The sequence below is a fragment of the Tetranychus urticae genome, chromosome 2 (genome assembly GCF_039701765.1).
Source record: "Tetranychus urticae isolate SD_2017Ah chromosome 2, NJAU_TeUrti_SD_1.0, whole genome shotgun sequence".
Taxonomy (NCBI): domain Eukaryota; kingdom Metazoa; phylum Arthropoda; class Arachnida; order Trombidiformes; family Tetranychidae; genus Tetranychus; species Tetranychus urticae.
In genome coordinates this window covers 22,594,602-22,609,878 of record NC_142959.1, presented here as the reverse complement: position 1 = coordinate 22,609,878, position 15,277 = coordinate 22,594,602, and the positions used below count along the sequence as shown (strand labels likewise).

General features: G+C 32.2%; 4 protein-coding genes and 1 pseudogene across 5 annotated transcripts; 1 reads left to right on the top strand and 4 right to left on the bottom strand.

Annotated features, from left to right (window-relative positions):
* Positions 1 to 1,064: 1,064 nt before the first annotated feature.
* Positions 1,065 to 3,663, bottom strand: LOC107369001 (E3 ubiquitin-protein ligase Siah1). Its single transcript, XM_015936921.3, has 3 exons — positions 3,477 to 3,663; positions 2,751 to 3,203; positions 1,065 to 2,398 (listed from the first exon to the last, which is right to left on the bottom strand). Exons 1-3 carry the CDS (start codon positions 3,484 to 3,486, stop codon positions 1,944 to 1,946), a joined length of 918 nt encoding a protein of 305 aa, XP_015792407.1. The 5' UTR covers positions 3,487 to 3,663; the 3' UTR covers positions 1,065 to 1,943.
* A 598-nt stretch (positions 3,664 to 4,261) lies between these two features.
* Positions 4,262 to 5,290, bottom strand: LOC107368883 (uncharacterized). The gene is made up of 2 exons (XM_015936770.3): positions 4,708 to 5,290; positions 4,262 to 4,636 (listed from the first exon to the last, which is right to left on the bottom strand). Exons 1-2 carry the CDS (start codon positions 5,169 to 5,171, stop codon positions 4,429 to 4,431), a joined length of 672 nt encoding a protein of 223 aa, XP_015792256.1. The 5' UTR covers positions 5,172 to 5,290; the 3' UTR covers positions 4,262 to 4,428.
* Positions 5,291 to 5,482: 192 nt separating this feature from the next.
* LOC107359545 (uncharacterized) lies at positions 5,483 to 9,378 on the bottom strand. Its single transcript, XM_015926069.3, has 6 exons — positions 9,250 to 9,378; positions 8,601 to 8,707; positions 7,384 to 8,359; positions 7,067 to 7,311; positions 6,560 to 6,982; positions 5,483 to 6,482 (listed from the first exon to the last, which is right to left on the bottom strand). Exons 2-6 carry the CDS (start codon positions 8,658 to 8,660, stop codon positions 6,348 to 6,350), a joined length of 1,839 nt encoding a protein of 612 aa, XP_015781555.2. The 5' UTR covers positions 8,661 to 8,707; positions 9,250 to 9,378; the 3' UTR covers positions 5,483 to 6,347.
* A 203-nt stretch (positions 9,379 to 9,581) lies between these two features.
* Positions 9,582 to 11,109, bottom strand: LOC107369015 (retinol dehydrogenase 12 pseudogene; annotated as a pseudogene). The gene has a single exon (XR_016198626.1). The product of XR_016198626.1 is annotated as a retinol dehydrogenase 12 pseudogene (transcript).
* Positions 11,110 to 12,025: 916 nt separating this feature from the next.
* Positions 12,026 to 14,354, top strand: LOC107368996 (ATP-binding cassette sub-family F member 1). The gene is made up of 2 exons (XM_015936913.3): positions 12,026 to 12,087; positions 12,414 to 14,354. Exon 2 carries the CDS (start codon positions 12,456 to 12,458, stop codon positions 14,208 to 14,210), a length of 1,755 nt encoding a protein of 584 aa, XP_015792399.1. The 5' UTR covers positions 12,026 to 12,087; positions 12,414 to 12,455; the 3' UTR covers positions 14,211 to 14,354.
* Positions 14,355 to 15,277: the final 923 nt, after the last annotated feature.

The following is a 15,277-nucleotide window of genomic DNA, read 5'->3' as shown; positions in this document are numbered from 1 at the left end:
AATGAAAACATAAGGAAACGGAGTATTTAGCTGATCAAATGATCAAGCTGGACCTAGGAGATAAATTGGGTTAATCTGTGAAATTGATCTTAAACAGGAAAACGTTTAAAATGGGAAATATTAATAGATAGATTTTTCATCGACGGATATTGAAAGATGCCCTGTTTGCAATGAAAGTAAACCATTTTCATTGATTATTGTTCATCTTAGATTCATGTTTAAACTTGTTTCAAGAAATTGGTTTAAAATAATCAGTTCAAACTATTACAGCAATTTGTTTGAAACATTTAAAAAATGTTAACTTGAAATAGTTATTCGTGTTTATCAGGTTATAACTTGTAATTCAAAACCAAAACAAAGCCTCAATTTCAAGATTGAAAGGGATTCAAACTTGATATCAATTTATTTGTCTCATCAGAATATCATTTCATGTTTGAATCAAATGATATCAAGTTTATTATTGTTAATAATTAACTGGAATCAGCTGACCAGTTAGAGATTAAAAGCTAAACACTTTAATCATTTGGTTCACCGACTTATTGAGTTTACCCAGAATTGAAACTAAACCTTTAGCTTCTTTTTTTCGGCTCATTCAATAATTGGTTTTCCAGTAATTTATTACAATTTGCTGTTGGTAATATTAATCTTTCATCTTAATGGTAACGAAACTTTGTATCCATTTAAGATTATTTGGTTACATTAATTATCATCATCTTAATTATTCATAAAAGTCTGAGTTTTTTTGTTCAACTTGTATTTCTGGTTTAATCAACGGTATGTAAGCTGAATGATTTAGCTTGAATTGATTGCAATCAATTGGATTTAAGCGTGTCTGATGCAAGATTAAAGCAAGTTGTTAGTGACATCAATGTCATTAGAACAAGTTAATTGCTCTTCTTACAGCTATTTTAACTAATTAATTAACACTTTTTGTTTAAAGTTTCACTTTTTTGGTTAGATGGGAGAGTTGAAAGTTACTTGTATGCAAATGTAGATTAGTGATTGATCTTAAATTTTACCAAAATAGACAAACAATCTAAAATGTTTACAGTAAATGAATAGCGTTAAAAACTAAATACATGAAATTTAATTGTTTCCAAATTAAAGGAGCAGGTCAAGTTATTAACACAGTCAAAGTCAACAAGTTCATTTGTAAGGAAGTAATAAGATTGTAGTTATAGCTTTTCACGTTAATCAACTATTAACTCTTATGATCTCTTCCTTTCTCAGATGAAATTTCTCGAGAATTTAGTTGAATTACAATGAAGGGTCGGAAAGAGGAACAATTGTAATTAAGATAAAATAATTTTCCGATAATAGGACAGTTTTATATTATATTACTATCTGAATCATTTAAGACTTGATGATTTTCCTTTCCTGCATCGATATAAAAGAAACAAGATTCTCAAGGTTTTCATCAATCAATTGAATCCTTTCAATAATTGAATGGAGCCGAAGGTTAATAGTCTTTTGGGAAGGTTAGTTATTCAAATTTCACGATTGAGTTTCAGGATCGAGCCACATTAAACTGGAACATTGATGATTCACTGTTAACTGTTTGCACTTTTCTTTTGATCTTTATAGCTTGTTTGTTTTGTGTAGTCTTATGAGTAAAAGTGATGATTTGATTGATGAAGCAAAAAAAAACTTTGCCAAATATTGGTCGATGACATGATGATCCAATATTGAAATCACTAGATGTATCTTTTTGGGTGAAAAGCGAATGAAAATGATTAGGCTTGAGAAAAAGTGTTTCAATACCTTTACGACTTAGACAGGCATTTAATTTTACAATCTGCTTGAGCACACCAGATAACAATCGGTTCTATAATTAATTTTACAATTAGATTTTTTACAAGTTTCCGGAGTGCATAATTGATTGGGCTGATTGGGTAATATGTATAGTTTGTTTTAAGTTCAATTAGGAAAAGCAGTCTCTGCACTTAAACAGGAGAAATGGTGACATTTATACCCAGATTCGCACCATCTGCAAAAAGATTTGCAATACTTGTGTCAAAAACTAAGCAATCAGATAGATTAATAGCACTCTGAACACCTTCATCGATAGAATGTGGAGTTGCTTCCCATGTTAATCTTCTTTTTTGTCCGTTTAATTCGAGACGATAAATAAATTTTTCTGCTTGCTTTGGAGTACCAATGAGTTGAACAACTGCAAAAAATTGTTGATACGCTTGGAATCGTTCTTGTTTCTCTAAAACTAGCATAAAGTGGTGATTGAAACATGATTGAATCATAACCCAGTCAACTGCTCCGCTTAAATTTATATCAGTAGCTAGGAAAACTATATCTTCCCCTTGTAGCGTGGTAATACTTTTATGCTGGGTCATCAGATGGTGCATAACTTGCTTCAATGGACCATTCCATTTACAATTGCTGCCTGTAATTGTAAGGTTGAAGGTAAAAAAGAGGTAAAGAAAAAAAATTAGAGAAATTTAAGTGAAAGGAAAGAGAGGATGAATACAATTAAATGAATGATGGCATGATGTTAATTTGAGCTTTTTACCGATTGTGAATGACGTTTATATTGTAAAAAGTATAACTAATATCGAAAGAACAGTAAGGACAAAAAGTGTGAGTGAATTGCAATTAGTTTTGCTCTGCATAACATGATTTAGGCAATAGTTCGGAAAATTGAGTATTGTGGTGAGTTTGAAAACGATTCTCATGAATGAGGGTAAACAAGAGATGAAGGGATTAGTGAAAGGGATTAATGTGCTTAAAATAATTACCTGGACATGGGCAAGAGTATGATTTAAAATCACATGAATCCTCATGGTCAGTTTTATCGGAACAAGTAAGATTAAGAAGGCACCCTTGAGATGAGTATTTACAGGGGAACAGCAAATTCATAGCAAGTTTCTCCATTTGAAGATTACGTATGTTATTTGAAATAGGAATACGACAAGTGGGGCAATTAGTTAATTGTTTGCGACACGCAGAGCACAAAAGATGTCCATTTTGACACTGAAGAATAGGAGGAAGAACGTAATCAAAACAAACAGGGCATTCAAACAGAGAAGTCAGTTCAGATGGTTGTGTTTTAATCAAAGGTAATTCTTGGCTTGCAGAGCAAGATATACCAGGAGCTCCAGATCCAGCTGCAATGATGGAAGGTGGTGGAACAATATGAGGAAAATTTTTGGTATCACTGGCACTGAAACTATTCATATGGTTATCATTAGCTGCGAAGGTGGAGAGAAAACAGAAAAGAAAGTGAAAATGTAAACAAATGAAAGATGAAAGAAGATGATGAATGAAAATAGATAAAGGTATGGAATGTAAAGGTATTTTAAAAGTAAAACAATCAAGAAAAAAAAGGTAAACAGATTTACCAGAAAATGAACAAAAAGAGAACAAATGAAAGGGTTATTTTGGGCAAGCAGGAGAGAGAGAGAAAGAGATGTAAAGAGAAAGGAGAAAAAATAGAATCAAAAACTTGTTTTGTCAAAACTTACGTCTCATCATTATTGGACTTCTTTCAATGACCAATTTAGAACTTATCTTAAAAAGGGTTTGATGGTTTCCTAATCTTTATGGAGTTGGCTAAAAACAAAAACTAAATTAATTAAACCATGAATAATTAGAAATTAGCTCGGATTGAAAATAAAAAATCAAGTAAAATATATAATATTGAGCCTTACTATAAAATATAAAGCTTAACAAGCCGAAAGTGAAACAACAAACGCCATTTTCAACAAATGAGCCGTTTCCAGGGAGACGGCATTAAAATGTCATTTGGAGCGGCAAACATAAATAAATTGTTTTCATTATAAAACAGTAAAACACAGAAATTAGACTTTTACTAATTTAAAAGATCATTTTTTAGATAATCATAATGATTGCAATTCATTCCAGAAATTCATATCATCTAAAAAATCTAAATCTATTTAGTGCAATCAAGCTTACTTTAATTATGGAAAATTGAATAGTTCTGATCAAGTCTTTCTATACCTCGAAGCCTTTTAATTGTAATAAACCAGATGAATAGAGTGATAATTACAATTTTAACTAAATTTAAATATGACTGCCCAGTGTTATCATTTTCCAAAGATTTTTAAACAAAGAGAAATTACGAGTTTTTTGCGCAATTCTAAGATTACTTTTAGCCATAAAGTATGATAATAATTTTTAGTCTAATAAATTAGATTTTGTTAAAAAAGATAAACAAAAAATCGCATAAATGGGAAGCAAAATCATAAATCCTCTAAATCAAGACAAAGATGATTCGCATTTTTGGAACTAAATTTGAAAAAAAACATTTTATTAAAAATTAATTCAGTAATCACATGAAAAGAAAAGATTTAAGCTTTTGATGGTAACTAGGTAAAAACCAGTGTCGAGTTTATGAATGTTTTGTTTTGGTGAAATATCGATGTATTAAAAGAGAAAGACAATTTGGTTATTATTTTAACCACATCGCCAAATACATGGTGTTAAATAAGGTCCTTTATAGTTAGAAGGTTGAGATTTTCCGTTTTGGGGGAGTAGAGGCGATGATAAATGAGTTCGATTAAGATATTCGTCACTTCCATCACAGCAATCACAAATGCCATCATTTACCATACTTGAAGGAATGCTTTCATGGCCATCAAATGTCTTTACAACACAGTGGAATCTACAATAAGGAAAAATAAACGCATTGTCATCATTGGAAAATTTAAATGCGTTGCATTCGATCAAGCTTACTTGAATTGTGGACACGCATCAGTTGATGGTTCATCACTTCCATCTTGACAATCACAATAATCGTCATTAACTTGATTATAAGGTATTTCTTCTCCACTTTTAAGGCATCTAAATTTTGAATCTTTGTCCTCGTACAATTTAAAATCATATTTACTAACACCTAAAATAATTTTACCTAAAGGTTGTTTAAACTTTGCCTTTCTTTTAGAAGACTTTACTTTATCATTTGCAAAGTGGTTAACTCTAGGTTTTGCTTTTAGAGCAGCTTGCTCCTCGTCATCAGGGTCGACATAAAGGTATTTACTCCTCTCTCTGACACGGACTTTTTCTGTTTCGGTCACTGCTGAAGATAATGAGGTGATGATAAACAACTGATATAAAAGGTAAACTGTACAAAACACCAAAGCAACAATAAAAACGCGTTTCCTACGAAACACTTTAGATATCAGTGTATTTTTAATCATTTTAATGTATATCCACCTGCGAACACAAACATCGTTGTAAAGAGTGAGCAATTAATTAAAACTACGTTAATAATTGATAATCGTTAAATATGAGTGTAATAATAACATTGTTATTCACTGAAAATACATGGATCCGTTTCCAAGGAAATGGCATTAAGAACATTGTAAGTTGTTTACTCTTTAACGCGCTAAACACAAATTTTATGATATTTATAACAAAAATAACATCCAACAATCAAAAAGTCATTGATTAAACAATGAATTGTGTGATTGTGTCCTTTAATAAATCTAAAATGCGAGCCAATAAAAAACTATTCGATTCAATCTTTTATATGTCATTTTTAAAAATTATTTTATATAAATATTAATAAATTCAGTCATTACATAATAATGAACACTCAAACTTTTGACTTTTCCCAGAGAAAAATCAGTATAAAATTTGATTTTCGTAATACAATGTATAGTTACAATAAATTAAGAAAGTTAATGATTTTACATTTTGATAGGAAAATAGCAAATATTTAGATTAGCAAATGAAAATTTTCATTTGTATTATTTCATGCTAAATGAGATGGATTCAATTTTGAATGACCCTCTTTTGGATACCTTAAAGGTTTTGCATACATTGTTTATCCTTGAATCCCAGTCAGAATAGCTGAGGTTTTCCACATTTTATTAACTGTTTGATTATCTCGACAAAGCTTAGGTGGTGTGAAAAATTTACCAGTTTCTTGTGATAATTTAGGCTCAGTGGCAACATATAACATTGTCTCTGATCCTTGATCTAAAGTAATGGAAATACAAGTCATTGCAGTGATTTTGGCCATAACTTCATAACTTTCATGCCCTTTTATCAGCTGGGCTCACCAAGCCAACATTATTGATCAATATATCCAGTCGAGAATGAGTTGCCATAAAAACAGTAGCAAAGGATCGAATGGACGAGAACGATGCTAGATCCAGATGTAAAAAGTGAACATCTTCATTTCCAGTTTCTTGGCGGATACTTTGAACGACTTCTTGGCTCATTGATTCATCTCGAGCAGCTATAATTACTTTTGCACCACGAAGAGCCAATTTTTTTGCAGCTTCTTTACCGATTCCTCTGTTGGCACCTGTAACAATGGCCACTTTATGATAATAATTATGAAAATTTTCTTTGATGATTGGCAGTTTTTAGTTTATCGTTGGCTGAGATGACAAGTGATCGTCATTCGAGGAAGATATTGAAGGAAAATGAGAATTTTGATTATCGAGATCAGGATTGTCAAGTTCTGCTTTTTGCTCTTGCTTTTTATGAACTTTAATATGCTATTGAAAAAAATAAGAAAATGAAATGAGTAAATAGTAAATATAAATGGATTATAATTAGCAATTAACTAACTTACCTTATAACAAGCCGACATTTCTGAAAATTTTTTATTACATATATCACAACTGTACGGCTTAAGACCATAGTGACGATTTGAGTGTTCGTTGAGAGATTGTTGTCGAGTAAATGTTTTTCCGCATAGAGCACAAATGAATGGTCGTTCACCAGTATGGATACGAAAGTGTCTTTCCAAATCTCCTTTGGTTAAAAATTTGGCCGAACAATTACTGCAATCCCATTTCTTGACCCCTTCATGTCGTAAAACATGTAATCGTAATTGAGATCTCTGTCGAAATGCTTTACCACACATTTCACATAAATATTTGCGCTCATCTAAATGAAGAGCCATATGAGTTTGAAGTACTCCAGTCTGTGAAAAAGCTTTATTACAAACGGTACATTTATAAGGCCGTTCTCCTGTGTGGCGACGCATGTGAACCTAAAAAGATTTAAAGTGAAGAGAGAAATTAATCAGGATTAAATTTCTATTTTCATTTTCTCCTTAATTTAATTTAAAACCTACTTTAAGACTTTTCTTTTCCGTAAATTTTGAGTTGCAGATCTCACATTTCCATGAACGTTCACCACTGTGAGCTTTGATATGTCGTCTAAGGTTTCCTTTGGTCGAAAATATGGCAGGACATTTGTCACATGCAAATGGCTTTTCACCGGTATGTCGACGTTGATGAACTAACAAGTTACCCTTAGTGGAGAATTTGGCTCCACACTCATCACACCCATACGATTTAGTGAGAGCCCATTTATGACCTAAATGAGAGGAATAAATGTTCGAGACTTTAAAATAAACATTGCTTATTAATTTTTGTATATATTAATTACCATCATTGTCTTTGATTGTATCTTGATTGGACGGAATCATGTTTGGTTCGACTGATTTGGCTACCGAAGTTTCTAACAATGACTGAGCAGGATCCGTTTGGTTAACAATCAAAGTTTCCAGAGAATTGGTATCCGTTTCAATATCAAGTGGTACATGAGAAAATCTGTCGATATTTAAGCTGCTTTCTCCACTTTCACTAATAAAACTTTTCTCACTTTCTACTCCAAGATTGTCGGCTAGACTAGAGTTGCTATCATGCATAGATGTTTCTAATGTTTGATTTGCATGTTGTTTTGGAACTGGTTGAATCACATTAGTACGATTTGTTTGCTCCAAGTTGAAAAGAACATTAGTTCCTGCACTGATGTCAGTTAAATCACTGATAGAACCATCAACATCGTCAGGAGAAAAGTGAAGAGATTCGCTCTCCAGGGATAGCTGATCGGTACTTTGATATTCTCTTGCTCTATTACGATTTTCATTAATCGATAATGATTCATTGGTATTAGTTTCGCTGAGAGACTGTGAATTTGATGGAGTTGACTCAATATTTGATGACAAACGAGATGCAGTTTGAGCGACATTCACTTCAGGATTATTTAAATTGATTGAAATCGAAGGATCTCTAGAATTTGCTAAATTCGACGATGGAGAGTCTAATTCATTGTTGGACAAGTTGTCAGTCGAAATATCAGGAAAATCGAGTGATTCGTCCTCAGTTTGAGTAGTCAAATTAGCACCATTCGTCAAGCTTGAGTCAAAACTATCAAAGTTTTTATTTTCGATTGATTCTGCTAATTCGTTATTTTTATTGCTCAATTCTTCCTCTTCAAATCTAGAAGCAAGAGCGTTTATATCAGCAGCACTATCATTCACAATTTCTTGGAGTTTTTCAGAGACGACATTCCACCATTGAACAGCCCGAAGTTTCTCTTCAGCTGTCATACCAGGAACTAAGGCAACAGCATCGTCAATCTGAAAATTGGAAAAACAAAAAAATCAATTAATTTCATTGTTGAGGACTGATCAAAGTTTGAAATTAACATCAGGACTATATTATCATACAGCCCCCAAATAGGATAATTTAAATTTTAATCAAATTTTCATCATGTAGAGAAATAAAAATCATCAATTTTAAAATTAAAGTTGAAAAAGCTTTTCTGGTAAATCAAAAGTAAATGACTCACTATAGATTTTAGGTTAGACGATAACTTACCTTAGTTTTAAAGCTGAAGAGACGTGAGCCAAGGCGTAAATCATCCATTTGACCATCCATCCATTAGATCAAAACAGAAGACAAAAGAGATTCACTTTTCATAATACCTAGATTAAGTATTGATTTATAAATTAGAGTAAATTTGAAAGACAAAATGTGTCAAATTAAATAAAAAGTTATATCAAAACAAAAAGGATCATATAGGCATCAAAAAATCTGAAAACCAAAAGCAGATTTAGTGCAAGTGGAATAGTAGTAAAGCGACAGATTTTGATCAATCTCAAGATTGATTGTAAACCTTTGGAAAAAGGAAGCGAAAAAGGAATAAAGAAAATTTCCTTCAGAGTCCGAAGTTGTAACTTTGATGAATAGCAGAGGCATAAAAAATGAGTGCATTAGTGTTGTAAAAATATTTCTCCGATCGACAGTTTTCTAGCAAATTGAGGACAACGATAAAACTTCGATCGCCTGCAGTAAAATTTTGAGACTAGACTTTTTCATTAAACTTCATTTACTGATGTAACTTGAACCAGAAAATTAAAAAAGAGAAACAATGAAAGGGTTATTTGGGCAAGCAGGAGAGGGAGAGAAAGAGATGTAAAGAGAAAGGAGAAAAAATAGAAGCAAAACATGTTTTATCAAAACTTACGTCTCATCATTATTGGACTTCTTTCAATGACCAATTTAGGACTTAATTTAAAAGGGTTTGATGATTAAAACTACGTTAATAATTGATAATCGTTAAATATGAGTATAATAATAACATTGTAATTCACTGAAAATACATGAATCCGTTTCCAAGGAAATGGCATTAAGTTGTTTACTCTTTAACGCGCTAAACACAAATTTTTATTTATAACAAAAAATAACTTCCAACAATCAAAAAGCTTTGATTGCACAATGAATTGTGTGGTTGAGTCCTTTAATAAATCTAAAATACGATCCAATAATAAAATATTCAATTCAATTTTTTATATGTCATTTTTAAAAATTATTTTATATAAATATTAATAAATTCAGTCATTACATAATAATGAACACTCAAACTTTTGACTTTTCCCAGAGAAAAATCAGTATAAAATTTGATTTTCGTAATACAATGTATAGTTACAATAAATTAAGAAAGTTAATGATTTTACATTTTGATAGGAAAATAGGAAATATTAAGATTACAAAATGAAAATTTTCATTTGTATTATTTTATACTAAATGAGATGTTTTCAATTTCAAATGACCCTCTTTTGGTTACCTTAAAGGTTTTGCATACATTGTTTATCCTTGGATCCCAGTCAGAATAGCTGAGGTTTTCCACATTTTATTAACTGTTTGATTATCTCGACAAAGCTTAGGTGGTGTGAATTCTTTACAATTAGTGAAAAATTTACCAGTATCTTGTGATAATTTAGGCTCAGTGGCAACATATAACATTGTCTCTGATCCTTGATCCAAAGTAATGGAAATACAAGTCATTGCAGTGATTTTGGCCATAACTTTCATGTAAAAAGGATGATGTTCACGAACAATATCTGTTTTAATTGACCCTGGGTGAAGTGAATTAACTGTTACTCCAGAGCCTTTAAGCTGTTTTGCCAAGGTTTGTGCAAAGGCAACATTGGCCCACTTGGTTACTGCGTAATTGGTGAACCCAGAGTAATGTTTTTGTGAATTGAGGTTATCAAAGTCAACCCGAGTTGTCATAAAGGCAAGGTCCGAAGCAACCACAACAACTCGTGATGGAGCAGATTTCTTGAGAATTGGAAGAAGCAGATGAGTCAACAGAAAAGGACCCAAATGGTTGACCTGGAAACACAGTTCATGTCCATCTTCTGTAATCCTTTTATCAGCTGGGCTCACCAAACCAGCATTATTGATCAATATATCCAGTCGGGAATGAGTTGCCATAAAAACAGTAGCAAAGGATCTAATGGACGAGAACGATGCTAGATCCAGATGTAAAAAGTGAACATCTTCATTTCCAGTTTCTTGACGGATACTTTGAACGACTTCTTGGCTCATTGACTCATCTCGAGCAGCTATGATTACTTTTGCACCACGAAGAGCCAATTTTTTTGCAGCTTCTTTACCGATTCCTCTGTTGGCACCTGTAACAATGGCCACTTTACCATCTAAACGTATATTTGGGTCACTTCTTCTTACAAAAAATCCGTTATAAAAACCGGACAAGATGATTCCAATCCAAATACATAGTAAATCAATTTGGTAAATTATTTCTTTAACAACTTTAGATAAATAAACACTGATTTTCACTGATTCTGGTGTAGACTTCATCGTAATTTTTGAAGATAGCACCGACTTCAAGGAGAAAAACGTTATGTTTTCGATTTCAGTGAAAAAAGACTTTAATCAAACAAATTATTTACAATATTTGACCTGAATGTGTGAAGGAGAAGAAGAAAAGTTGTTCTCTCAGTTCAACTCATCTAATCGGGTCATTTGAAAGTGAAATGGAAGTACAGACTTCTCAAAACAGGAAGCATCTTTCAACAATCAGGTTCATGAAAGTTTATGAAAGGGTCATTAATGGAATTGTTATAAACTTTCAAGATTACAATAGTCTACAATCAAACTAATCTTTTCAAGCTTGTAATTGGTCTTGGTGGCAAATATTTTGATTTCTTTAATATTCGGATATTTCTTATTGGACAGAACTAGGTGTTGTCATTAAAGCAATTGACAAGCCATTCAATTTAATAATCCGATTGCTGTTTATCGCATTTTTAGGTCCCAATAAATGATAGAGAGTAAAAAGGATAAACCTTGGATCATATAAATCAGGTCGATCTTCATATTCAACGGATGGGTTCAGCATGTCTTCATTATCAATTGAGTAAAGTAATTTATTTCTTGAGAACTCACAGGTCAAATGGTTCATGACCTTTAGAGTATCATACGATAAATAAATCAAAGGCTAAATAAGCAAAAGATGAAAAAAGATGAAAATTTGACTTCATAAGTTTTGCCATCTCAAAAAACAAAGAGGAAAATCACAAAATTTTTCAGGAGAGGTTCCTATTAAACATTGAGGCGAATTAATCATTCAGAGCGAAACAGAATATCAATTTCATTTCAGATTTCTTTGAGTTTCGTTCATTCAATTCATCAATCATCAGTAAAATCGACAATTCACTTGTGATTGAACTTTCTTGTGGTACACCGGAGACATAAATTCCTAGTTTCTACTTCTTTTCAGCATTAGACACAAAATTGATGAAAAATGCTGGTAATCAATGAAGTCAATAAATAAAGATAATAATGAAGTGTCTATGGGACAATAGATAAAAATAATTAATTAAAATTAGGTTCTTTAATATTTAAACGAGAATCAGGTAATTTAAGTTAGTGGCTCCATCACTCGACTGTTGATAAATGTGAAAATTTTCACCGGATTTACCACATTTACCAATTGGATTGTTGTTGGTAAACTGCTTATTTAATTAATTTATTATATTGTGATTTTAACTGTCAAGTAAGTTATTAATTAAGTTACATATTTAATTTCGTTTGCTTGAATATAATGTAAAGCTGGCTTTTGTCCCACCTGTTTATGATAACAATTTTTAGCGTTTTAACTCCGAGTCACGCTTACACGCAGTTTGTTGTCATCAGCATTTTCACTCGGATCGTCCTTCTATTTAATTACTATTTCCATTCCATGTTGCTTTTTCGTTCTTAGTGTTTACATTGATTTCTCTTGTGTGTTCTCACTTATTCCGTGTGTCTTCATAATCAAGAACCGACTTTTCCCTTCAATTCAACTTTCTAACCTAGCTCTACTTGTCTTATTTTTCTCAGTTTACAGGTTATACGTATACGGAACTATTTATTTAAACCAAGATGTCTGATCGAAAGACAAAGCGAAAAGAAAAGTTGGCCAAGCAACTTGAGGAACAAATGAAAGAATTGGCCCTTGAGAACTCAGCCTTTTCAGTTTCTACGTCAAACAATCAAAATGCACAAGCTATTGACAATGCTATAAAGATAGAAAATTTTTCTATAAGTGCTGGTGGTAAAGAACTTTTTGTTAATGCCTCTTTAAATATTACATTTGGTCGACGATATGGTTTAGTTGGTCCTAATGGTCACGGAAAGACAACCCTTCTTCGTCATATGGCTGAAAAAAAAGATCTAGGTCTACCACCTGATTTACATGTACTCTTATGTGAGCAAGAAGTTATGGCGGATGAAACTCCCGCTGTTGAAGTATTATTGAAAAGTGACGACCGTATAACCAAACTTCAAAAAGAGCTAGAAGATTTACAGAATGCTGACAATCCAGACCAAGATCGTATCAATGAAATTTACACTGAATTAAATGCTCTCGGTGCGGATTCAGCTGAAGCAAGGGCCAGAAGGATTCTTGCTGGTTTAGGTTTTTCGACCAAAGAAATGCAGGATCGACCCACTAAAAACTTCTCTGGAGGTTGGAGAATGAGAGTTTCACTTGCTCGTGCCTTGTTCATTGAACCGACTCTTTTATTACTTGACGAACCTACCAACCATTTAGATCTTAATGCTGTCATTTGGTTAGATAACTATTTACAAGGATGGAAAAAGACTTTACTAGTTGTATCTCACGACCAATCTTTCTTGGATAATGTTTGCTCTGATATAATTCATTTAGATCAAAAAAAGTTATACTCTTATAGAGGTAATTACACTCAATTCAAAAAGATGTACGTTCAGAAAAAATCCGAGCTTCAAAAGGAATATGAAAAGCAAGAGAAAAAGCTAAGAGAGCTCAAAAAGAAAGGAACCTCTGGTAAACAAGCCGAGAAATCGGTTAAAGAGCAACAATCACGTAAACAAGGCGAAGTACAAGTGGGTGAATTAATTCAAAGACCAAAAGATTATATAGTTAAATTTAGATTTACTGACCCGACACCCCTTAATCCTCCAATACTTGGTTTACATGATGTCGATTTCGCTTATAATCGTAATGGGCCTTTATTATTCACAAAGCTCAATTTTGGTGTTGATATGTCTAGTAGGATTGCCATTGTAGGACCTAATGGTGTGGGAAAATCCACCTTTTTGAAACTATTATCCGGTGAATTAGAACCACTTTCTGGTGAATTGCGAGCCAATCATCGAGCCAGAATTTCGAAATTTGATCAACATTCAGGAGAACATTTAAACCCAGAAGAAACTCCAACCGAATTTCTTATGCGTATCTTCAATAAAACGTATCAAGAAGCTCGTAAACAGTTAGGATCATTCGGATTGGTTGGTCATGCTCATACAATCCCATGTGGTCAACTCAGTGGAGGTCAAAAAAGTCGTGTAGCTTTGTGTGAAATGGCCCTTAAAGGACCACATATTTTAATTATGGACGAACCTACGAATAACTTGGATCTAGAGTCTATCGATGCTTTAGCCGATGCAATCAACAAATTTTCAGGTGGAGTTGTTATTGTTACCCACGATGAAAGACTTATAAGAGAAACGGAATGTCAACTTTGGGTTGTTGAGAATAAAACGATTGAAGAAATTGATGGTGACTTCGATGACTACAGAGAAGAACTTCTTAATGCTCTTGGAGAGACTGTTAATAATCCTTCGATTTCAGCTAAATTAGCTGGTGCCATTTAATGATTGTGTTTCTTAGGTTGATTAGTCATTACTGCTGCTTTCAATGAGCAGTTTGTTTTTTTTGTATTGTTTTCTCAAGAAAAAAATTACTAAACCTTTTAACATCGAAAAAATATAATAAAGAATTATGTTGAAGGACAAAAATTGTTTGATAAAAAATAGATTTCAATTGTCCATGAAATCAACAATTTTTTCATTGATGAATTGATCAGATCCGAAATCTTTCAGTTCAAGTCTATAACTTATCTATTAATAAATAACTTGCCAATGAGAATCAGCAGAACTCAAAGTTACCTGGTTACTATAAAACATCAATTAAAATTGCAAAAACTTGTATTAATAATGTATTGTAATGTTTATCAAACTAGCTTTTGAGTGTTAAAAAGCTAATTCTAATAACACATTGATCACTATGAAAACTAAAATATTTGTAACTCGAGACTCGCAATTAGATATCATTTATCAAAATATTGAAGGATCATTGAATAGTAACCAGACAATTAAAGCTCACCTCAATTTAGCCCAAAAAGATGGTTATAAACACAGAATCCGCATTCAAAGCATTATGCGCTAGGAAATACTTTTCGCATTGACGTAAATCGTGATTTATTGTAAACAATTTTTTAATTATAAAATCTCATTTATTGAGCAGTCAATAGATTCAACGTGTTGTCGAAGGCCTAAAAATGAACTGAATTTTTAGCCGTGTTTAAATATCATGTTAGTTCACCAAGGAAAAGCCTTATTCTGTTATTTAAATTTAATTTTGAATTGGTGACAATGAAAGTTGAAGGATTTTATTTGATTTGTATAATTTTGAAGAGATTCATTTGACGATAATTTTGCGGTCACACTTGCTCTTGTTAAATGAAGTTTGATTAAATTCAAGGTTTTGGGGAAATTGTAGGAATCGCTATTCTAAAATCGGCTAGAAGAATGAAATCCCTCAAAATTCCAGATAAGAGCAAATATTGAAAATTTTATAAAAATACAGAAGTTTCAATTATTAATGCCATTAATCATAGTAGGTTACATTCAGGTTTTTTCAACTGAAATTCATTATAAAA